Source organism: Haemaphysalis longicornis, unplaced genomic scaffold (assembly GCF_048455015.1).
Source record: "Haemaphysalis longicornis isolate Haplotype H1 unplaced genomic scaffold, Haemaphysalis longicornis Haplotype H1 scaffold_10, whole genome shotgun sequence".
Lineage (NCBI taxonomy): Eukaryota > Metazoa > Arthropoda > Arachnida > Ixodida > Ixodidae > Haemaphysalis > Haemaphysalis longicornis.
Genome location: NW_027526204.1, coordinates 81,113,341 through 81,138,016, shown reverse-complemented (window position 1 = coordinate 81,138,016; position 24,676 = coordinate 81,113,341). Strand labels below are relative to the sequence as shown.

General features: G+C 45.4%; 1 protein-coding gene across 1 annotated transcript in view; it reads left to right on the top strand.

Moving 5' to 3' along the window:
• The window catches only part of LOC144158848 (uncharacterized), a gene marked incomplete in the record, with an annotated part of 176,820 nt that extends 155,169 nt beyond the window's left edge, over positions 1-21,651 (top strand). The window contains 4 exon segments of the mRNA XM_077690016.1: positions 3,847-4,011; positions 5,377-5,508; positions 8,805-9,694; positions 14,828-21,651. Coding sequence (XP_077546142.1) covers positions 3,847-4,011; positions 5,377-5,508; positions 8,805-9,659 — 1,152 coding nt within the window.
• Positions 21,652-24,676: the final 3,025 nt, after the last annotated feature.

Here is a 24,676-nt window from a genome sequence, read left to right as displayed (position 1 = left end):
TGCGCAGTTTTGAAACTTCTGTAGTTTTTTTTAACGTTTTGAAGTGTACAATGCCCTTGTCTCCCCCATGTCTTTTTTGTCAAACTTTTGGAGGGGAGGGGGGGGAATTCCGCAGCTTTTTTTAATGCCCCTTCCCTCCAACATAAAAATATAAAAATTACATAAAACATAAAAAAAACATAAATATATGGGGGACTGTTATTGGATTCCTTCAAACACGGTGTTTGTCGGGTGAAGCACTATGCGTCGACTACAGCAGAAAATGTGGAACCATTAATACCGACCAAGCGGTGTGGGACAAGCTGTGGTCGGATTAACCCCCGTTGGTGGCCCAGCAATCCAGTTGACGAGCCAGCGACCCGTTGCCGTTGATTTCGACAGAGGAAACGGTTCCCGCGGTAAACCCTTCCCGTTCAGCTCATCTTATCGAATCCTGTCGGTGGATTTTCGGTGAGTCAGACTTGTCTCGGTGTCCCCGCAATTTACTCGGCCTCTTTCTCGGCCGAGCTCAAGATGCATAGTTGGTAAGCCTTGGTAGCAGTGTGACAGTCCTGTGAGCTTTGGTATGTTTCTGGGTGGTTGGTGTATGGAGGGTGGCGGGGGAAATAGTTGGTCTGTGTGAAAACAGTCGTAAGGTTTGTATCATCACAACAATTAAAGAGATCCGTGATGATAGGCATGTGGACAAGTGTTGGCCCTCGCCTACAGGTGCCGGTGATGGTTAGGCTAGATGGACGCCCATTCATAGTTGAAAGGAAATTGCACATGTAATTTCTGCTATCACGCTTTTTACAAGCACTCTAAATGGTGGCTTAGGGAATGGATGACACGGGTGGTTCACTTGTAAAGAAGGGCTGACCTTTCTCCTAATGTTTGTCACCACGGGTCTTTTTTATCTTTTCCTTCTTATTTTTTTCTCTCTAATTGAACTCAATTTATCAACAACCTTAGTACCTGCGACACTGTACTGTCAAACTCCAGTAGACATAACCCTTTCAGTCAAAATTATTATATTCACTGCAGAAAAATTCCATACTTGGAGGTTTAGCAGTGTCAGGTGTCTAGAAGTAAGAAAAAAAGGTTCAGTCTCACTAGAATATTTATTACGCAAATGGCGTCGTGTCCTCATACAGAGACACCATTATACTCAGTCCTGCTTTTCCCTGCAAAAATAATAAATATCCTGAGGCAGTTTACAAACAAGGAGGTGAAATAAAAATTTCTGCACAGGAAAGAAGTGTTTTTAGCCTTTATAAATGGTTTAAGCCGCAGTAAAAGAGAACTTAGGACGGCAACACACCGGAGATCCCACAAAACTTGGTGGCGTCCATTTTGAAACGATGTTTATGAGTTCGTTTCCGCCATTCCACATCACATGGTGCTACCTTTCGCTTCCATAGGTTTCGAACATCAGCCACACCGCTCTGCAGCACGAACTATTTTCGTTTTCACGAGGAAACGATGAAAAAAGTAGCGTCTCCATTTGGAGACACGGTGATTGAAAGGGATAACTTCAGTGCATTAGATCCTGCCATGTACTGAATTGTTTTTCTGGTGTTGCAAAGTTTATAGCAAAATATTTACGTATATCGAATGTGAGGCAATTAAATGTGAGGCAATTATTAAAATGTGAGGCAATTGAGATATACCGAACTTTAGGCGAAAAATTTTCTTAAATCGCTCCTTCTTGGGCAAAAAAAAATATTGTTTCCTTTCTGATGAATCATTGGATGGGCATGTTTTAATGTTGATTGAGTTATATAAAATAAGATGGCCCTCAAGAAAAAAAAAAGTCGCCAAACATGGTGCACAGTTTGTTCTTTCATCCTTGTGCCACGGGTTCTTGTTCATCAAGTCATACCAGCTTCTTTTTTACTTTTATGAGCGACACGGGTGCCTTGCTGCTTCCTCGTCACGTTTTAGACAATTCCGTAAGCAACTGGTACTACTGTGCTGGAAACATTGCAGCAATGTTTGAAGTGCTTGCTTGCATCTGTAGATTGAAACTCCACTAGCTGCCGTTCACTGCAGAACCATTACATGAGCACTTTTGTTTCTTACTCGAAAACCCTAGTCTATAAGGAATCCTCAATCCAAACTCTTTGCCACCACAAACAAAGCTTGCCTCTTCCTGCTGCATATATATGTTTAATTCACCGATTTAAGGCTCCATTCATTTTGGAATTTCTCACTCTAGTAGCAGATTACATTGCAGGTGTCTAGAGGCGATTTTCAGGTAGCACCTGCGACACACACCCTAATTTTGTTTCCTTCATCGTTTCATCCGGAAGGTCTTTTAATCGGAAGGGATACAGTTCCATAGAAAATTTGTGGCCACTGACCAATTCAGATTTAAATTTTCATGGCTCATGTCTTCAACGGGACCCTTCTTGGATCTTCTTGATCATGTCAATCTACCCAAAACATCAAAATACGCATTTCACTTGATCATTTGCTGCGGCTTAGGTACGAATTTTACAGCGTCACCAAACGAACTTTTGCGGAACCCTGGACTGAAGCACGACGGTGACTACGTGTTAAATAACAGATAGCACACAGTGAGAGATGGGAGAGTCTCGGCAACAGGGTTTACTGTAGGACGTACTACACAGCTACAGCCATTGACACAAGAAACTGACTGAAGTGGTTAAAACTAGAATCAGTATACAGCAGCACTTACTGTGCATTCCAATTTGTGGACAGCATGGCAAACAGCTTAGGAAGCAGTCTAATTCAACGTCTAAAGTACTATGTACAACGATTGGAACAGCGGGGCGATCACCACCGCAAACGAAAACATCGTAGCAGACATGCCAACCAGCGCAAGCTGCAGCTTCATAGACAACAGATACATTATTTTGTTGCATATCGGGCAACTAAAAGAACTGGTTAGTTCGGTGCAACATTATTGGTATGTGTAGATGTGGTGCTGGCATCATTCTTTAATTTAGACTGTATCGTTGTGAACTTCAATGCCGTCTTCGCAAAGCAGCTGTCGTTGCCATCTCCCCTAGGGTTGGAACATTTGACGATTCGCTAAGATGGCAACATTTGCCTGCACCCTTATATATTTTCGCGCATATAATCTGCCCCTGCATAGAACCCGTACCCCCATTTTCCGTCAACGAAATTGAAAAAATCAATGTCCCTGCGTATTGCCCACATATTTCATACTTAAGTGGATGGACCAAACCTGCTACTCAAGCAACATTACACATTTGTTTATGCAAAAGAACTTACCTAGCTGACTACGTAACTAGATGACTTGCTAACCCGCCGCGGGGGCTCAGTGGCTAAGGCGTTGCGCTGCTGAGCACGAGGTCGCGGGTTCGATTCCCGGCCGCGGCAGTCACTTTTCTAATGGAGGGGAATAGCAAAAACGCCCGTCTGTACAAGATTTCGGCGCACGTTAAAGATCCCCAGGTAGTCAAAAATATCTGGAGCCCTCCACTACGGCGCGCCTCATCACCTGCATTGCATCGGCGCGTTAAACCCTACAATCAGTCAGATGACTTGCTGCATACATTTTTTTCGGGTTGGTATATTGTTGAGCTGTGGGTGCGAGATAAGCACTGTCGAAGGGATAACAGTGGCTTTGTCGCTATCACTGCTGTAAGGGCATTATCACGGCCCAACGCACATTGCGGTGAAGCTGCACCAAAGGAAATACCCCGTATATAATCCGCACCTCTACTTCACCCCTGGAATTCTCGCATTTTTGGTGTGGGTTATGCGTGTGAAAGTACAGTATGCGTTCGGCGGTGTTTGTTTGGCATTTGGCAGCAGCGCTTACGGGCCGGCCTGTTGGTAACTGTGCCTCCTTCGCACCCTTGTGACGTGGCGCAGTCGGTGTTTGTGATGCCGTCGTCGAGTGCACGGTGCGCCCAGCTGCCGAGGGCAGTGGACAAGCTGCCGTTCTACGTGGCGCTGAAGAAGCTGCGGGACCACCTGCGGGGGCACCTGCCCATGCTGCACCCGTCCGAGGTCACCTTCCCCGACGTGAAGCTCAAGGTGAGGAACCACTTCCAGACTAGGCTTCTCATGGCACGGCACATCAACCACGGTGCGATGCTCCTGAAGTGTATCATGCGAGGGATACAGTCAAACTTTGTTATAACGAGATCACCACAAGGGCGAGAATTTGTTTGTTGTTCCTCGCATTCATTGTTACAGTAGGCACCTAAGTAGCTGGGTGTAGAACAGGAGTTGAGCAGTTACCATGCGCTTTGGAACGGCACTACAAAGAGCACCCCATTTTGAGACCTCCGCTACGCTAGTAATGTATACTGTATTTCCGAATAGGCTGTAAACATCCCGAGTTTCCGCTTGTGTTGGAACCATAGGGAACACGCGACCACAGTTATGAAACAAATTGAGGGACGTTGCTGCCACTGCACCCGTTCCACTGGCTACACTGGTCTTGGGGAAAACATACCCTATTTTCGCACGTATAACCCACCCCTGCATATAATCTGCACCCCCACACTTTCAGTTCACCGGAAAAGAAAAAAAAAAAAATCCGCGCGCATTTAATATAGGAAAGGCTGTTTGAAAGCTACTGCTCAAGAAACACATCACATAGTATGTAGGCAGAAAAAGCGTAAAATTCAGTTGCTAGAGGGCGCTCGTCCTTGTTTTTTTCTGCTGGTGGAAGAAAAGCAGAGAGGGGAATATTGCCTAGGACAGTTACCACCTGTAACAGGGAAAAAAAAAGTATTACGGGCCTAATAAGCTTTAGTGCCTGCCCTAAGCAGCGCTAATATTAAACCAAGAGTGTAAAACATGATTATATGAGTCCTTTTTGGTAAGATGACATGTCATCACCCCGCTTCAAAGGGGAGACCAATAGCAATCATCAATCATCATCATCATTCTTCTTTGTCCATTTATGTTTTTCGCAATCGCTGTCATGGAAGGTTCAGTCAGTGTTACTGCGTAGGAGCTTCACGACACAACGCGCATCGCCGTGAAGCTGCACTAAAGGAAAAAACCCGGCGTATTATTCGCACCACTACTTTGCTACTAAAATTTTCACATTTTTGGTGCGGGGTATACGCGCAAAAATATGGTAACAGTTGTTAGCAGATTTAACCATCAGCACAAAATGTTTGTGGTCATCTTTGGTCACTACCCCTCTCAAGCTACCTCTCCAGCTGCTTTCTACAATCATTGAAGTCTTGACACCATCAAAGTTACCAGCACCAAAAACAAGCTTCCTCGGTGCTAGGTTCTGTCACTACTGCAGCAGTCATTACGACTTCGCGAAAACAAATCTCTCTGTTCTCGACAACGGAGTTTTGGGGCAGCGTAGAGCGTTTCCCCGGGAGGTATTTCTAAAGCCCTTGGATGCAAACATTCTCTTCTTGGTATCCCCAGGTGGAAGTGAAGGAGGAGGCGTGCGACGACGACGACACAGCCACCAACGAGTCGGATCCGTTCTCCACCGAGGGCACTGACGACGGCAGCTCGGGATACGACGGCAACAGCCTCAACACGTTTCACATGCAGGTGAGCCTGGTGCCGTTGCTGGTCTCCACTGCACAGGTGCTGCCTTTAGAAGTGATTGGAACAAAAGCTAGGGAATACGGGGAACTTTCGAAGACGATAGTCTTTCTTGGGATACTTAAACCCGAAAATTTTGCTCTGCTTGTCAATCTGTCTGTCTGTCTGTCTTTCTGTGCCTCGATTCAGTCACCCGGCCAAAAGGTAAAGTAATTCTTGAACGAGAAGTTGATATAGGCTAAATCTTTCTGAGTCACCAAATCTGGGAACATACTTTGTACTTGTCGACATTGTTAAGCAAAAAGAAAACAGCCTTCTTTGAGGCAAAACATCGACACCTAACTGGTACAGAACAGTGTTTTTTTAATTGAATATAAACATGAAATGATGCATTTAATATTTTGATAGTAAGTAGAAAAATACGTGTTGAAAATGGTATTTTATCCGAAAATACAAAAAGAGGCCTATACCTCATGGCGGCATTTCAAGTTAATTAAAGGAGCCATGAAGACAAAATACAAGTTGGGTTTATTAGAACAACTGCTTAGTCCCGATAACAATGATACCAATATCATCGCAATCTTCGAACAAATAACGGAGATATTAAAGAAAACGTGTGAAGCAGTCGCGATACCCTAGCCAATTTCCCGACACTTTTCTATGACGTCACGGAACATTGTTTGTGCGATTGGCGGCCGCCTAACTGACCTGTCGCGACGACACATGACTGGACGTCTGTAATGGGGCCTCTAGTTCCATTTGAACGCATCACTTGAATGCTGCTAACATGCAGTTAACGCACTGAAAATTATGCTTTATTGTTGGCCTGTGTGACGTCATTCTTGCTCAAACACGTCACTGCGGCGCAAAATTTGAAAGGTTTTATATACTTCTTGCTTTTTTTTTCGTTAAAAAAACATCTTTTGTGGCTGTAATGAAGCTGAGTGAGATACTGAATCCTAGTTCTTTTAAATTACACGAAGTTGTATTTTCTCTTCATGGCTCCTTTAAACAGTAGCAAAAGGTTCCAATCGATGGTGCACGAGCACTGTAACACAGGACTTGAGCAGACTTCCACCATGTTTATTGGGGGGGAGCGAGACGAGAGGCGTGAGAGGCGGGCAGAGGAGGTAGACAGCTATTGTCTTCCGACAATATTTTCAACCAAGTGAGCAGATAGGTGGCCAATTTTTTGCCATTGCTGGTTTGCACTCCACAGCTGACACCTGTGGAAATGATTGGAACAAAAGTTAGGGAATTCGGTTAACTTTTCCTTTAAATAGTTTTTTTCCAGCAGCTCATTTACAAATCCGGAGACGGTTATTCCGCTTGGAGAGAGTGCGCATAATGCACGAACCGCGAGGCGTGCCTCACCGCTTGAAGCATTTCACTTATCGCCGCGAGGCTTACAGTATTTTCAAACAGTATTTTCTTACTGTAAAATACTTGCAGTATTTTCTCATCCCCAATTCACAAATTTTTCAACCTTTTCAGTGTTTGTGGAACATATTTTCAGCCTTGGTCATGGGGATTCAATTTTATCTGTCTGCTGTGAAACAGCCGCCAAGCGGCATCCTGAAACTCAGACCGTACTGAAACTAAATGTTTCAACCAGGTACTATGAGCTGAACTTAAATGGGGTGGTAATTTGAGCGCACCCATTTTGAAACCAGCTGGCTGAGGTGTGTGCCCGTTATCAAGGGGTTGGTGTTCCCCGAGTTGGCAGAGATGTGCTTTTAAGGCAAAAGGCTTTAGTGCCCCATTTTGTGAAAAACCGTCGTTGTTGTCGCGTAGTAGTACAGTCAAATCCCGCTACAACGAAACTGACAGGACGTACGCAAAATTTTGTTGAAGTGGAAATTCGTTGTCGTGAAATCTGCCCTGACAGACCACAAAAGGGCATGAAAAACACCGCCGCACGTTATTAGCATCATTCACTACATAATGCAATCTTGTGAGAAAGGAGTGATGTGCAATTACATCGTGTTTATTCAGATAACAAACATACCAGTCGTTATCAAACTGTTTTTTGCCCGCACATTAAGAGCGCCTTACCGGGGGGAAAAACACAGTCGCAAAACATTCTGCTAGGCAACAAGACATATCTGCCAAGCCGATTACTTGCAGATAGCTACTAGGTCATTGGAAGCCCCCCTCTCGCTTGTGGCAGGAGCAGCACCCATTATCTTCTCCTCTGGCAAGGTGGCAAGCGAGTGCTTGCCTTTATCACGAGCACGCGCCCATGATAGAGATAGGATGATGAGGGTTTGAGATAAAAAGGAAAACATTATTTTTGAGGAAAACTGCAATGACAGATGCTCACAACGAATAACCACAACGCCAGCAGCACTCATTCAGGCAATTTCAACTGGATAAGCATTGGCTGTAGCTCTGGCGTGGCTAACCGTGCCTGTGCCTGTGTGAAGACGGCCAGGCAAATCGTTATCACCACCAAACAATGGCGTCCATCTGCGAGTTTGTTTTTGTTTATGAATGGTGGTGTGGGCGCGCAGCACACGTTTTGGTGAAACTAAGCGTCCCGAAGGTATAAAACGTTACAGATGGCTGGCGTTATGCTGCTTTTATCATAAAATAAATGTTCAAGCCCAGCCCCATTCGCCAAAAATTTCAGGCAAATGGTTCGTTGTGGCAAGGACTTCGTTGCATTGACTTCTATGGCTAGCTGACGGGGAATTGGAAATATTTCATTGAAGCGGAGTTCGTTGCTGCGGGGTTCGACTCTAGTTGTTGTGCAGTAAAAAAAAAATGGCTGCCACTGTAAAGAGTAAATAAGGACCATGTGGGATCCGGTGGGATCTGAACCTAAGTCTGCAATGTAGCAGCAGCCCAGTGCTCTACCTAGTGCAGGATCTCCTCACCAGCGTAGAAAAAAAATTGTTGTTGTCTTTGTTGTTCCTTTCATCATGGCACATAACACAGTTGGGAGTTGGTAAGGAATTGCGAGCTTTGAGGGGCACTGCGCCCGCTTCACAAAAATAACGAAACTATGAATTGGAAACGTGAACTACATAGCACAGTGCTTGCCACGGGAAACCTGAACATGATGGCATGCGAGTGGAACAGTTCCAGGCTTTCACCTTTAAGCCACGTAAGCAGAATTAACTTTCTTAAGGGTTGTTTTGTGCACCCTTGGTCACTTTTTTTCTGGACACAAAGCTTCAAATCCTCGAAGTCAAAGCGGCTCAATTTTGGAATGGATGCATTCGTGATGTGTATTGAGAGAGTTTCGTTGATTGCGAAGAAACTCCTCCCTCCCCTCCTCACCCTGTGTTACTACGCAGGTGAAAGAGGAGCCCGGAAACGGCAACCACCACATGATGGCGGGGGGTGGCTACCCCAACGCCTCGGAGCAGCAGCCGCCCGCGCCCAAGAAGCGCGGCCGCAAGAAGAAGAGCGAGATGGCCAATGCCGCGCCACCGCCCCCCGACTACAGCGCCCAACGCGCCGCCATCGGCATGCATCCACCCCACTCACAATCACCCATGCACCCTCAGTCACCCATGCACCCACAGCAGCAGCAGCAGCAGCAGCAGCAACAGCAGCGCCTTCAGCCGATGCACCAGCACCCTCACCACCTGGCGAACCACCACATCCCCTCGCACCAGCAGTCAATGCAGCAACTCCACACCCAGCAACAACATCACCAGCTTCACCCGGCCGATCACCACCAGTCGCAGCAGTCGCCGCACATGCACCCACAGCAACAGATGGAGTACCACAACGCGGGCGGCGGTGGCGGCTACTACAACTCGCAGTACAACCACCACCACCAGCGGCTAGCCCAGGCGCCGCCGCAGTACTACCAGGACGGCTTTCCGGACGTTCACCCGCCGCCGCAGCACGGCCCGTCGCCGGCCGCCGCGCAGCAGCCGTACGGCCAGATGGGCCAGTGGGGAGGGGCGTCCCAGCAGCAACAGCCGCGTGCCCCGATGGAGTACGGAGGGGGTGCGGGCCGGGGGGAGTGTGAGCAGCAGGCGGAGCCGAGCCCTCCGCCGGCTCCACCGGGCTCCAACTGGGCGTACCCATCGACGTACGAGCCGTCGGAGGACCTGTGCCGGGCGGCCGAGTTCCCCTCGTGGCTCAAGCAGGAGCCGCTGGACTCGTGCGAGACAGGCAACGGCGGAGGCTACTGCTGAGGAGGAGGGCGCTGCTCAGCTCCAAGGTCGTCGGGGTGAGTGAGAGGAGGGAGTGTGTAGTCTTCCATAATCAGTCTCGCACTCGCCGCAGACTCCCAAGAAGCAGTCGGCCGTTACTTTTCCACAGGGGATCTGCAGCGCTGGCTCAGTGGCTAAGGCCTTGTGCCGCTGAACCCAAAAACTGCAGGTTCTTCTTCGGTTCGGTTCCCGACCGCCACGGCTGCTTTTCTGATGGAGGTGAAAAGCGAAAACGCCCGTGTGTACGAGATTTCGGCGCACGTTAACGATCCCGAGGTGGCCAAATTAATCTGGAGCCCTCCACTACAACGCACCTCATTGCCCAGGGGCAGCTTTAGCTCGGTGAACCCCCAAAATTTGAATCTTTTTAACTCTTTCATGGCCGCTAAAAATTGGTTCATTTTTGGTGGCCTTAGCAAGCATCATCATTTTGTGTGTGTGTGCTAAGCCTATTGGCTAGGCACATATTGCAGTGACATAAAATGCAGATGATTCGATGCCCTTTCCAACAACACCAGTTTTTAAAATGTTTTCATACATAATGGTTGCAAAAAAAACTTATCAAAATCAGAATTTTTCGAGATGCTGAATGGAGTACCACATATATAACAAGTCACCGGCAGTAGGAAAAAATTAGAACATACATTTTGTAGGCAAATATTTAAAGAACACTGCCTAGAAAAAAAAATTGAGTTGCGCGGAATAATTTGTCAGATATAAAATTTAAGAAATGTTAGCGTTCATGGTGCCCACGCCTTGAGGTGAAGCCCAATCTCCATTTCAAAATGGGCAATTTTGTTTGGTTCTCTGGAAGAAATGTGCTGGTTTGACATTATTAGAGGCATGAATCTGTCCGCTGCGAATCTGTCCCCACATGATGTAAAACACTTTGTCAATCACTGACTTCGCATTTACGGCCAGTGCAAGATTCGGGGCAAGCACGCGATCCGAATAATTTTGCTTGGTGTTGAAAATGAAACTCGGTGGTGGATGCTTGTTGACGTTCGCTGTCAGTTATATCATCACTTATCTGTCAGAATTTTTACTTCTGGTTTATTATCATCATCTGATTCGTTGTTTTAGCCCTGCTTGAAGGAATGAGGTGCGAAGCGCTAGAATCGTGCCCAGCAAGCTTTCACTGAGTAGGTAGTTGTCGCACAGTGAGGAGTTCAGCACTACGAGCCTCCTGCATCGCAGTGCCACCTGACAATTTCGAAAAGAAACAATGCCAAAGCTGTTGGAGACTGTCAGAATAATAGACAGTTCTACTAAGAAGCAACGGAAGCAACACTAGAGCTCCGGAAATACCCTCGTACGGAAACGAAACTGGCCGGCGAACAGCTGGTAGCGTGCAAGGCCAATTTGAAGTGCTGTCCTTGTCTGAACTGATATCTGACGACTTGGTGTTATTTTTTGACTTTCAGCCAGTGATGTTATCTTAGAAGTAAGGCGTTTGTGAAATTAAATCGATAGTAGCATCTTTTTTTTGAGAAACAGTAGCGGGCAGCAAAGGCACCATAGCAAATTCGGATTGAAGTTCGGTAACTGTGTAGTAGCGCCAAATATGAATTTCGCGACGCAACAGCGAAACTAAAACTGCTGGAAAAGGGCTGACAATGCTAGGTCTACCTGTTAGGCATGCGGGGGACCTTCAGAAATAAGCTTTGGCAAAATACAGCTGCACGTTCTCCGAAGCAAAGCTCTCTAGTGAATAGTGGGTGTCATTTTCAGACAATTATCAACCCTTAATGCTGTCGGATTACAAAGCTAACAACATGGTTGGGCGTTAGGCTTGCTTGGAGATGTTTGATCAAGAAAATTTGATGGTTATGCAGCATAGCTATAGGTGGAACACTTTTTGAGAAGCGCAGCGGCCTCGCCCCCTTTTGCAACAGCACACACACCTCAGCTCGCAAGAAACGCTGTAAAAAAATCTCAATTTTGCTGGAACAGGAATATTTGAACTAATTCTAAAAGTGCAGTGCTTAGACTAACCACTGGGGGCGTATTAGGTGCCGGAGAAGTGACTACGCCAAGCAGAAATCACCGATTACGGGTGGTCAACTTGAATAGGCATGGTAATGAAAGAGCGAACAACGGACCTGTTTAAGGGGGGACACTGCTCTTAAAACAACTTCTTTTAATTTTCACGTAAACTTTCCGAAACTTGTCAGTCTTGCTGCTCTTTCCCCACTGATTTCAAATGCGGCATGAGTTTTTTGAATCCGTCAAATAAATCCCAAAACAATGAGAGATAATTAGCCATTTTGGAGGAACAATAGACAAAGCAGTGTCAGTCGTAAAACTGTTGCCTTTGAATTTTTTAATACTATGAACCCTGGTGTGTGCAATAAGAGAAGCAGTTTTTTTTTATGCACCACTTGGAACTAATTTCACTGCTCATTAATCTCTGGTGTTTGAAATGGACTTTCGAAATTGTTCCTCGCCACTGGTGTCACCAAAGTTAAGCTTGAGTTGCAGCCGTGCCGGGCGCCGCTCAAAACTGGGCGTGGCAAAGTGGAGAGGAGGGAAATGCTAGGCCAAGAAGTGTGGGGAGAAATTGGGAGGAGGCAAGGTGCCGGCAAGGAGGTGTGGGGAGTGCGCAGGGCGGCACAGATGTTCGGGTGGGGAGAGGCGTGCATCGGGGATTGCCTGCACTGGGTGATGGCCTAAGCTCCGACGTGCAGGTGTTCCACTAGTTGAGAGAGACTGCGCACGCTTGGCGGCATAAGTGTCTGATCTACCAAAAAGATGGGTAGGATAAGGAAACTAGAATAGGGTAAGGAAATGTATGGTAAGGAAACTCTCTCTCTCTCGAGAAGAAGTGGCTCATCGGCGAAGGAAGTGAGAGGTTAAAGCTATAGAAAAGCCAAGTTGCATATTGATGCTATAGCAAACCCACCTTAAAGCTATAGAAAAATCTAAGTTAAAGCTAGTGACGACCACCAGCTCCGCTGTTTTCTCTGTCTTTGCATCTCAACTGCAGAGGGGGCCGAAATTGTTTTAGTTCTTTTTTTTTTTTTTTAATTTCTACGCCATGGGAAATCTCCGAACTATCCACGGTTGGTCAGAGTGTAAATCTGAGAGCCCCAGTGTGTTACTTTTACTTTTACTTTACTTTCTCCTCCCAAATAGCCTTCTTTTGTGATAGAAAGCTTCTTCTTTTCTTTTTGACAATTTTTCTAGAAGTACAACTTGGGTAGGCCTATCGCAAGTGGCTACACATGCACAACCGCACATCTTGCTGAGCATTAGTTTTGAGAAAGAAACCACTTAGCCTCGAGATGTTGAGGTACGGTATCTAAGTGTACAGAGGTTCTGGCTTCAAATCTGAGCTCTTTTTTCAGACACCTTTTTCTTTCTTGTTTTCTCACGGGATAGCTTTTTCTGAGGCTGTCACTCACCGTACTGACGGGATTGTAAGTTCCACATCCCCCAAAACCATAAGGTTGAAAAAAAATGTACCCGTGGACATGTTTGAAATTACAAAAAAAAATTTATTGCCTCCACTTGTGTTGCCAACCTCGCTAGTGGCGCTGTCACCATCGCTGCTTCGATTCCACAGCAAATGGTCATTGAGTGAAATCTCGCACTTAGCAAATGACTGCACAACGACAGCACTGAGCCATCCGGGAAGCATCCCAACCTTGACCCGCGGAAGCCTCTTTGTTTGGCGTCGCAGTTGAAAATCATAACCCGCTGCCACCCCGCTCCCGTACCACCTGTTTCGAAACGTCGAACTTGTGGCCTGCTGCGCAGTTGATTGTTTCTTCGGCATTATATAATAATTGCCCTCTCGAACGCAGCATTGAACGATCGCCAGACCTGAAGAGCCTGTGATTGGCGGTGCAACTAGCAAAACATGCCAACACCACAAAACAAGAAAATGGCGCCTAGTGAGAGATCGGCATCGGCTTTTCTGAAATCAAACCGTCGACACTCCCCAGAGGTGTCGGTACAGTCGCATGGAGGAAAGAACGCCTAATAAAACTTGCTGCTGGGCTTTTTGATTCATAGTAGTATTTGCAATACGTACTTGTTATTCCAGGTTAACAGACAAAACATGAGAGGTATGGATGGGGCTTGGTAGAAATGGCCGCGGCTTCTACGATTGGAATAGGAGTCGTTCCGTTAACTATTAACCTTCCCGCTAGTGTGGTCAGGAAGCAGTGGTGCAGTGCGTGGAGAAAGGAATACTATTCCGAAGAAGCGCGCAGATTAGCTGAATGCTATGCACAAAGCTGTAGAGTCAATACAAACTTCAAACCACGCTGTCACGACTCCGATACGGTATTTGTCTTGCTTTGGCTTCGATTGTAAGTCGACCTCCCTCCCCTACACTTCGGATTTTGAAATTTGGAAAAAACAGGTCGACTTATAATCGTGCTCATAAAGCACTTTCTTATACTTTTCACTGGCTCATTTTCAGCCACTCGAGTTATTAAAAGTGAGCAGTGATATCTCGTTCCTCTCCAGCGTAATGATGGAACAAGTTTCCACTGCCAAAGTTCTTAAAAGGTACCGTGATGACAAAGTGCAAGTTTGGTTAATTAAGAAGGCTCCTTTGTCCCAATAACAATGATACCAATGCTCTTGTACACTTCGAACAAGTAATCGAGGTATTAAGAAAAACGGGTGAATAAATGGGTACTCCCCAGTCACTGTCTAGTGATTTCTGTATGATGTCGAGGGAACTTGTTTGTACGATGGATGGCCGGCAACCTAAGCTCTCGCCAAGAAACATGGCGGGGTGATTATAGTGGCACCCCTAATTCTATTTGATCACAGCACTTGAATGTTAATGCACAGTCAACATACTAATGTGTTTACTCCTGGCCTCTATAGCATCGCTACAGCAGGAAATTTGAGAGTTTTTCAAAACTTGTTTCATTTTTTCAGGTTTCAAAAATTGTCTTTTGTGGCTGGAATGAAGCTGAGTTAGTTACCGAAACCCAGTTCTTTCGAACTGAGCAGAGTTGTACCTTGTCATCTTCACAGCCCCTTTAAGAGGGACAATCACTTCTTGGGAACGGTGTATGAATACACCCACAACTTTTCTTTGAGTTTTATGTTCGTACCAACTCCTTCGTAACTGAAACTAACCCTGAACTTTCCTTTTTTTTTTCTTTCTTTCTTTTTCTCTCCACAAGGAGCAGTGCCTGACGAATTGGGAATTTCCAAGAAATAAGGCTCGGCTCATCGTTCCGACGCTGGTACAACACGCAACGTGCCGGACAAACTCAGTTCCTGTCGTACCTGCATTCGGAGTCGCCCCACCCTTTCCCGACGGAAGAAGGAAAAAAAAAAAAAAAAACAAGGAATGCAAGACGGCTTGTGTGCCCCGGTCGGCTCTGCGCTCCTCCGTGTACAAACGCCCGTGTGTGCATGCCAAAAGCTGGACACCTTACGCAACCGACATTGAAGGGGGGAGTGGAGAGGGTGGAGACACAAGATGTGCCGTGGGAAATTGAAGAACAGAAGGTGATACGGAGTGTCAATCGGTTGTGACAGCGTCGCCCTCAAGAGCGACGGTCGTGGTACCGAAACGAAAGCTGTGCCGTGCGCCAACCCCAAGGGCGGGCAAAATCCGAAGACGCCACCTCACGCCGCATCTGCCGTGGGGGAGCCAAGAACATTTGTGCCAAGGCTGGATGTTGGGGAACGTGTTCTGTTTGCTGTCTCGCCATACCTACGGAAAACGTCGCTGATGTCGCGAAGAGTTGTGCAGGCATGCTAGCGTGCGAGAGGGTGGCGAATCTTCATTGCGGCTTTGTCTTTCAGGTAGCCGGAACAAACGAAAGCCGGGAAAGCAGCGCTCGAAAGGCTCCGAAAACAAGAGGGGGCTGCAGTGGCCCTTCCCACCACTACCCCCCACAAAGTGTACCTCTCCTTAAAAAAAGACGTTTATGGGACGTTCGCGGGACATCTGTGGGATGTTCGTGGGACGTTCATGGGACGTTGCAAGAAGTGAGAGAAGCCGGCTGCACATGTTGTTAATGGGTTATCATGGCGTTGGAAGACTCAGTCTTGTGTCGCAGCAATTGTACCACACTTGGCGCAGCCACGCCACCACCAAAAGCTGTTTCTGGAGTGGCTAGAAGCAGCGAGGCGGGAACGAGGCTATAGCTGACAATCGGACAACAGCATTTCACACAACATCGGCCGCAAGAACCACAGAGCACATCTGGCCGAGGCTTTTTTTTCGGACGTGGCCCGAGTCGTCCCCATTGGGCGAGAGGGCTGCATCGGCCAATCCCGGGTCACGGACACTGTTTCGCTGATGTTTAGGGCTTTTTTGTGTTTCGCCCACTCTACAGTTTTCGTGTTTCTTTCACGCGAGAATGCTCTTCTCTGTACATAGCTGTACACCACCCCTCACCCACGCTGGCCCTTGCACCCGTTGCGCATTCCCACCCTTTTTTTTATTCCTGTGTTTGTTTTTGTGGTGTTGTTTATCACCGGGAACGTAGCTGAAGGGGTGAGGGTCAGTGCCGTGGTTGTAAATAGATGTACGACATTTTGAACGTGCTATCGCCAGTGCCACCAGTTGTTGCATTTTGCACGTGAATAACCTATCGATTTGCAGTGCGAGGTTCCCAGTTGAAAAGCAGTTGGTACAAGGGGGACTTTTTTCGTGTGCTTTAGCAGTATCTTTTTTACGAGACATTTTATTGAGCAGCATATTAGAAAAATCTTAAGCCTACGCCAAAAATTTTCCTTACAGAACGTCCTTAACAGTGATTTAGTGCAACAGCTAAGCCAGAAATTAAGCTGGGCTTAATTGGAAATGATCGAGGGCTAGGGAGACATGATACGTGTGTGTGAAACAAGCTATTTGAACGTCTGGGTCACTTAGTGTTTTCCATTTTTTGTATTATTTTTCCTTACTGGGATCTGATATTTATATCATGATGTGAAGCTCGGGGCAGCCTCAGCCCATTTTTACGATCGTAATGGCTTTGTGTAGTTTGGTGTTTTTGTGTACATCGTTTTCGCTGTGATGAATCTTTTTCGGATTCTGTTATATGCTGTTAGGTTGTAGTTGACGTTCAGACAGGTTTTTTTTTTTTTTTTAAGCGCCACTGAAGGATCTGTCGTCAGGAGAGGTGAATGCAGTTTCGGAAAATGGCACGCCAATCCTGACGCTGCGCATTCTCCTGCAAATTTTGCAGCTTTCGGGTTGTTTCAAGAGAGTTTCGGAATTGTCATGCAGCTTTCGGGTTGTTCTAATTAAGAGAGCTTTGGAATTGTCATGCATCGGCGCGTTTTTCGCCCGTTTAACGGCGGCATTTCGTTTGTTCGCACTTCGAAGTGACTGCGAAATGGTCGCCGCGTCACCGCCACAGTGATGTCATCACGATGAAGGAAAAAGGGGGTATTTATCGGTGCGTGCGCAACGCTCGTTGTTAAATACGCTCCCGTCTGCGTTGTTATTGTCCGCTAAGTGCAATACTCCATTCTGAAGAAGGAAATTGCGAGGTCACAGGGTCGACTGGAGGTTGTCTGGTTCTGATCTAGTTTTGTGTGAATCGCTCGGTGCTAGCGTCTTGTGCGGAACAGTGAACGTTTCGAGAAAAAAACGAAAATGCTTTCCTTTGTTCCATCAAAACAACAGCTCTTTCAAGCCCACCATCAAATTAATTAAGTAGACCCCCTTCCTCCTTTTTTTATTTGAACAAGGTTGGCCAAAGTGGCAATATGGTTGTTTTGCCTTAACCCTTTGATTCCCAGTGTTCCTCTGGAGCAACAGCTCAAACAATTTTTTTTTCTGTTGTACATTGTGGTTTTTTTTTTTTTTTCGACTTTTAACACCGTCTATCGGCAGACAAAGGATCCAGGATTTTCAAAAATTAGGGCAGGGTAGCATGTACTTCCATGCGCTAAAAAAAAATATTGTTTACGCGCGTCAACTCGCATCAAACCCGGGTGGCGCATGGGGTAGTGACAGGTAACTGAAATTGTGCAACTTCGTTGTTATTACAAGTGGCAGAGATACAAACTTTGTTATTTTCTTCACTTGAACCATTAATTGTGGTGATCAAGGTAGCTCTCTTGTTCAAGTGATATATAAGCAGCCAGTGCCTATTGTGTCTTAGTGTCCATCCTAATGAACCAAATTTTTTTTCTGACTTCATATTTGGGATGTCGGAAGTCCTTTTAGATCATTAGATCATTAAAAAAGCAAAATAATAAAGTTTTGGGCATCAAAGGGATAATGAAAGAACGGTGTTTGGTGGATAAACTCTGTTCTTTTGCGTCAAATCCGCTCGTAATGGGTGCTGCCTGTTTGGCTTCAGTGTACTTTTTTTTTTTTTGCACGTTTATTTTCTTTTACCATTTTGGTTGGTGTATTGTTGGACTTTACAACTTCCTCAACCTCTGTTTTTATGAGTGCGCAGTTTCGAAGCAAACGTCGTGAATGCGATACTGTGTTGTCTATCTCTACAGTTTTCGGGAAAGCTGTTTATGCCAATTTAGTGTCATGAGCAGTGGTTGGTTTGCCAATAGTAAGTTACCAAAAAAGAAGGTTGAGGGGAGTCTTGGACACATTCGTACTTATTGAACATATGACGTTATATAATTTAGGGGAAGCATTTTTTTTTAGAATTTGATACGGTTTTGCTGATTTTTAGTCAAATGATGAAAGAAACTGAGAGCCTCTGGTGTTGGGTTGTGAAACGGAATGTCAAATTTTTACGCCGAATCTCTGACTTTTAACGTCTGTGTTCTCCATTTTCTTCTTCTTTTTTTATTTAAATGTTATTTTCCAACAGCTGTATTCTGGGGTGCTGTTGTTTGATTATTGACGCCACTCGGTAACGTTACGTAGTCATGGTTTGGATGGTCATTGCTTTGTATGTTTTTTTCTATTTGTGTGGAATATTATGAAATTATGGCTTGAAAATTTTTTATACCATAAAGTTGCCCGACCCAAATTGGGAAGTATGTGTTTTTTCAACCTAGGTCTAGGCAGGAGAGTTATCGTTTGCTACTTTTCGGTGCACTGATAAAAAGAAATAGATAAGTTGCATAATGAGATGCTGCTATCTGAAGTCATGATCTACAAAAATAGATTTTAACTCGCTGTTGCTGTAAATGTCAAACTTCTGTGCTCCTACCATCACTGCCCAGCACCATTACAAGTCATTCCTTTTCTTTTTTTAAATAAAAAGGCTAATTAGATAACTCCCCTACCTTGGCTGTTCTAGGTCGCAGGTAATATATAACTGTCAGAGCATAAGCACCTGTCTTGAATGCAATGTTTGCCTCAGTGCAAACATAGGCAGTTAATTTTTTTTTCTTTGCAGCCTAAAGAACGTGTTAAATTTTTTTTTACTAGTAAATTTGGACATTTCAGATATGGCTCAGTTTTCTCAAACCTTGTTTTTATATTTATTTATGCTAGAGTTAGAAATCTCATCGCACATTTCAGAAATCTCATTCATGTTGCTTGAATGTTCGCTGCGTTGTGTCGGAAGATTATGCGAGACAAGATATGGTTTCTTATCTGACGATGGCTCCCATTTCTTCTGTAGATTGGCATATTAAATTTTAGGTGCCAATCAAAAACAAAGCACTTTATGCGAGACAAAATATGGTTTCTTATCTGACGATTGCTTGCATTTCTTCTGTAGATTGGCGTTTTAAATTTTAGGTGCCAATCAAAATCAAAGCACTTTAACAAAACAAAGCACTTCAAAGCATCTGAAGGTTGTGTGGCAAGCTCAAGCTCAAATTCAATTTTGTCCTGCAAACACTGAAATGTAACTGCAAATTAGCAAGTTTATAAGGTCATCCCATGTTATGCTCATCTTCAGGCTTTCTTTTGTTTTTTTGTTTTTTTCCTTCGGTTTCAGAGGGCAAACGAACTGTAACATCGTGGCTTCAAGTTTAAAGTGGGCTGCACTAAAGCAATAGCTGTACATAATCTTTCGCTCACTTGAACAAGAGAAATGGAGGATAATCTGCACATAAAAATGACTCCATTTATTCAATTTATTCAAAATTTTATTCATACATTTGCGTTCTCCCTTTAACGAAAGTAGCCGCGTAAGTTTGAGCGTTGCAATTTCCTGCAGTATTAACCTGACAAGTCCACATCTCAAAACTGAGTGGCAGTATTGACAAATGATTGGACAATTAAAAAAGTAAAAAAAACAGTGCACTGCATCGCTGCTTTTTTTTTATGAGTTTGTTGACCATGCAGCGTGTTGTCACCGCATTTGCGAGCAGTGCTATGCATTCGGGCAACGCTAATGACTCCCCCATTAGGCTTAGCATCGATTCTGCGCAGTATCGTGATAAAAATCTGTTTGGGTACTGCTGTGAGTTGTTGACTCGAGCCCTGCAATACAGCGAGAATACAGATTCAAATTAAAGCTATGTAAGAAGAAAACGTTCAATAATACGCCAATAGGCTTCTAAATGTCGTCGAAGCGTTCATTAGTGATCGCACATTTAGAAAGCTCACTCAGTTCGGGTTTTGGTCGACTTATAGGACTTGTTGCTGTAAGCCGGACACCTCGCTTTGTCGAACCTTTGATGAGCACAGACCTACCGAGCGCCTGCAACAAAATGTCTGAAAAAAATTGCCTCTCATTGCTTCCAGGGTCCAAACACTGTAGGTGCGAATGAAGCGCAGTAAGCGTCACAGTTGGCAGCCAATATGTCATTGCTGGAACAAGCTTGGTAGTGAGGTGGTCGTGATTTCAACCTGTTTAATCACCATTATTGATTTCCTTTCTTCGTTACTGACGCGGCGGGCTCCGACAGATGCGTTCGACGATCGTGACACCACGATTTGGCGCTGGCGTTGGCTACTGCACTTGTTGACGAGGAACTGCCAAGTGGCGCAGTGTACATACATGGGTGCGTTGTTATTCTGTGTATAAATAAATGCATTTCCAAGCAACGCAAGGTTGGGGAAAGAATCAGCCTTTCGATGGCAGTGGTCGCATGCAGGTGTGGCCTGGGACCCTTTCTTTTGGTGGTGACTGTAGTGAATTGGCGGTGGTTTTCGTGGCGCAGAGTGTCTTCTTCTACAATGGCATCTTTCTCTCATGCTCTCCGATTTTCATGTCCCTATTGCATTCTGTTTCTTTTGTACATACAAATCTCACATCCTCGCAGGTTTTTTTTTTTTATTTTTGGTGCCCACCATTTTCACATGCGTGCGTTTCTACACCACTTCTGACTGCTGTGTCGTAATTATGCTGGTTCCTCTTTTTTTTTTTTCATTGCGCGTTCATTGCAACCGTCACGACTATCATCTCCCTCGAGCTAAGAAACAAGGCTTTCTTAAGCACTCGAGTTGGTCTATTACGACATATATAAATATGTATGCCTACACAATTGAGGAAGTGGACAGAACCGCGCGAATCAATGGCGATGGGACGGACGGAAGCGAGCTCACAAAGGAAAACAATTTCGCGTGGTGTCATTAATATATATATACATATATAAATAATATAAATAAATCTCAGCTCTCTTTCTCTCTCTATCTTTCTATCTCCTCATCCCTAGCCCTGTACTTTTACACCCCCTGTACACATCAGCCTCCCCCGTTTTGCTCCGTTGCATATTCTTTTTTTTTTCTTTTTTGTCAGTGCATTAAATGCTGGCAATGGCACATTTTGTTTTCATTTTTGTATAAATGAAGAACATTATGATGGACAAATAGCCTCTTCTGTTTTCGGTCAGCTTAGTGCGAGGAGGCGGTCACTGTTTGGGGAAAGTTTCTTGAGTGGAGCAACGGTCTTTGTGGGCGAGTTGTCTGTTCTTCCAGTTTTGGTGCAAAGGGAGAGAAAAAAAAGCTGTCTGCGCCTGACAGATTGTATTACGAGTGTGCTCTCCCTGTCTCACTCTGCCATCGCTGTTTGTTTGTTTGTTTGGTTGTTTGTTTCTCTTTTTCTGTGTACGAAAAAAAAGCGCAAAAAGCATTGAATAAAAAGAAACAGCTATTTTAAGCTCTTTGTATACTTGTGGAGTCTCTGTATGCCGTCTGCTGCCTCCTAGTCTGCCCTGAAGGCAGTCTGGTGAGTCTGAGTCTGAGTCCAAGTGAGGCTGCATGAGGCCGCTTTTTTTGAGACTGTGTGAAACTGGAAAAACTAAGCCGGCTTTCGTGTAGGTATGGGCCTTGGTGAACTTGCTCCAACGGGAATATACACCACGGTTTGTGGACATAGGATTTGAAATGAAAAACGAAGTAAATCCATCAGTTCAAATTAGCCAATCAGGTTATTACATAGCCCTTGGCTAGCTACTGATATTGGGGCTATTCCAAGTGAATGAGGTCACTATTCACCACAAATGATTTTGTAACCCAGAATGCCGTTGTGATTGTGAGCGAAGGCACGCCTTACTTGACACCCTGTACAAGCACAGCAGTCTAACAAAATTGAGTAATGCTACCGTGACTTGTGATGGTAGTTAAAGTAGCCGACCGATTTTTCGGACCTGGAGGGGGGCAAAAAATAATAGTCCGAATAAAAGAGCAGTCTGAAAAATCCGTGAGTCATTACTCCTATGGGACTACTGGCAATTCCTCGGAAAAGTCCAAAATATCCAGCAAGTCCGAATTTTCGGAGTCCAAAAACACGGTTGGCTACTGTATACAGTTCTAAATTTGTATATTGCGTTAGCGGAAGGCGATTTTTTTTTCAATTAATTTATTTCAGGTTTCCGCCACGATACGATTGTGCTGGGGCTGCAGCCACAAAGATTAGGCACACACGTTCGTTTATCGTTAGTTACCTGCATTGTGTAACTTGCGTGATTGTTGGGCGAGTGTTTGTGCGTCAGCTGGGAGGCAGCTTTGGAAGTTGGCTGTTCATTTTCATGAATCGCTTTGGGCTCAAGTTACGTGCTGAGGCGGCAGCATTCGTGACGTGCGTTATCTTATAGGATGGTGCCTAATCATCAAAAATTTCTTGTAGAAATTTCATGATGATTGGAATTTGCTCTCTGTCACTTTTTAGCAACTCGACTTGGGACAAGCAACTGGTGAGGTCACCAAAAGATGCTTATCTTGCCTTTTACTCATGATGGAGCTTCTGGGAATGTAGGAGAGCGTGGTGGTTTGTTTGCTTCTGCCAACGGTTAATGATATTTTAGGGGCCAAGCAGCTCAAAAGCATCGCTTTTAAAAGATAGAGGTGAGCTCCGGTGGGGGGTGGCATTGGGAAGAGTTTTGTGTGCCAAGAGCGGTGGGCCCTTCTCCACCAGAGCTGTTTGTCCCGCAACTACGAGACGCATATGGAGCTTGACCACTGTTGGCTCTTGCGTTCGTTTATGCCCCGCGTTTTGTGCAATAAGTAAAATAAATAAAGCATGCAAGAATAAATGGATGGATGGACGGACGGACGGACGGACGGACAGAGCTCAAATGGACTCGGGACTCCGACGGACTCAGAATTAATATTGATTCAGAGTTTTGATCGTACGGGCACAAACTTGTGTGCTCAAATTCTTGCGTTTGGTAAGAAAGACGTGATCTTGTAAACCAGTGAAACAATTTTCGCTCCAGATTTAATGCGGCCATACTTACTAGGCCATGGTGACTAGCGCCGCTTACAAGCAAATGTAAGTATGCATACCAAACCCTTGATATGGGCTGCGTGTTCATGACTCAAGGGGACACTGTCTTCCGGGAAGAAACAGAGGACATTGAGCTAGGTGACGAGCGCTCAAGTAATTTCACAGCGAAGTTGTTTATAGTTAGGGTTTCGCCAATTCCTGTCCTGCATCCTCAAAAACGCTTTGGGGCAAAGCCAACTGTCCCACGAGTCTGTGAAGGATGAGGCGTTCATATTGGAGTGTCTAATTTGTTTTTGTTTGCATGCTGCTGATGCTGAAGGAGACGTCCGCTGTGGCAGAAAATTTTAACTCCATTGGAAGAGCACGTGAATGAACAGAACAAACGAAGCGAAAGGCACCCATAGTACGTACGTACCTTGCAATGAATGCCCTTATCGGAGATATGCTGCGGCCCCAAGTAAGGCGTCCACACCACCGCGAGAACCTGGGGGCTTCGCTGTAAAATATTTTCGTTTTTCACCAAAATTTAAGCGAAGCACGGGGGGAGCACCATCTATGAAAACACAGATCACGGCACATTGACTGGGCGTCCCAGTACTTTTAGTGCAGCCCGAATACTGGGTGTTGCTGAAAAGAAAACACCTAACGACGGAATACCCTAAACATGACCAGAAACTCGGGAAAGAGTCGATGTTGCGTTGGGCACAGTCAACCCGCCACAGCGGCACTGTGCACACTTTAGCATGCAGCAATGCATATCATATGTAGCCACCGAAAACAGACGAATGTATCAAACAAAAGGTATTTAAAAAAGCATGATCCATCCAGTCTGTGGAGGTGGTCGACCACCAACGCTGAGGTGATATAAGAATAATAAACAGAGGAATGGTGCTCCTCGCCGTGATTCAATGTATGTAATGGAGGCGGGCCAGACATATCCATTCGTAGTGGAGAATCGGATGGACGGCTGTTCCGCATACACGGTTATTTTCGGCGCCCTCTGCGTCCTGGAGTCCGAACAATACCACGAGAGACAAAAGAAGTGAAATTCAAAATGTAGAACGGCCTGCTTGTCCGACAGGGTAAATGTTTCTGCCTCGGCAGATATGTCTCAGCATCAGCCACCTGTAATAGAGCAAGCACGCAAACAAAAAATTAAAGCCGTTCCAAGTGTGAAAGCTGTCGGAAGTGCAGAGGAGTGATTCGCCATAATGGGATGTACCGCCGTTATCCGCTCACTGTATACCGCCCCATGCAAATCAAATTTCCCGCCTTTGCAGTGCTCATGCGCCGCCTGCCCGAAACTGCGCCAGCGGGAGTTCTGTTCTTTTTGGGCTTACTTTAACTTCGTATGCTTTAGCTGTTTTGTGTCCTTTAGAATACGCCATTTTTTTTTCTTGCGCGGCTGCTTTAAACTGCAACCCAACGAGCGCTCCTAACTAAATGAACGGGGGCGCTGCCGGT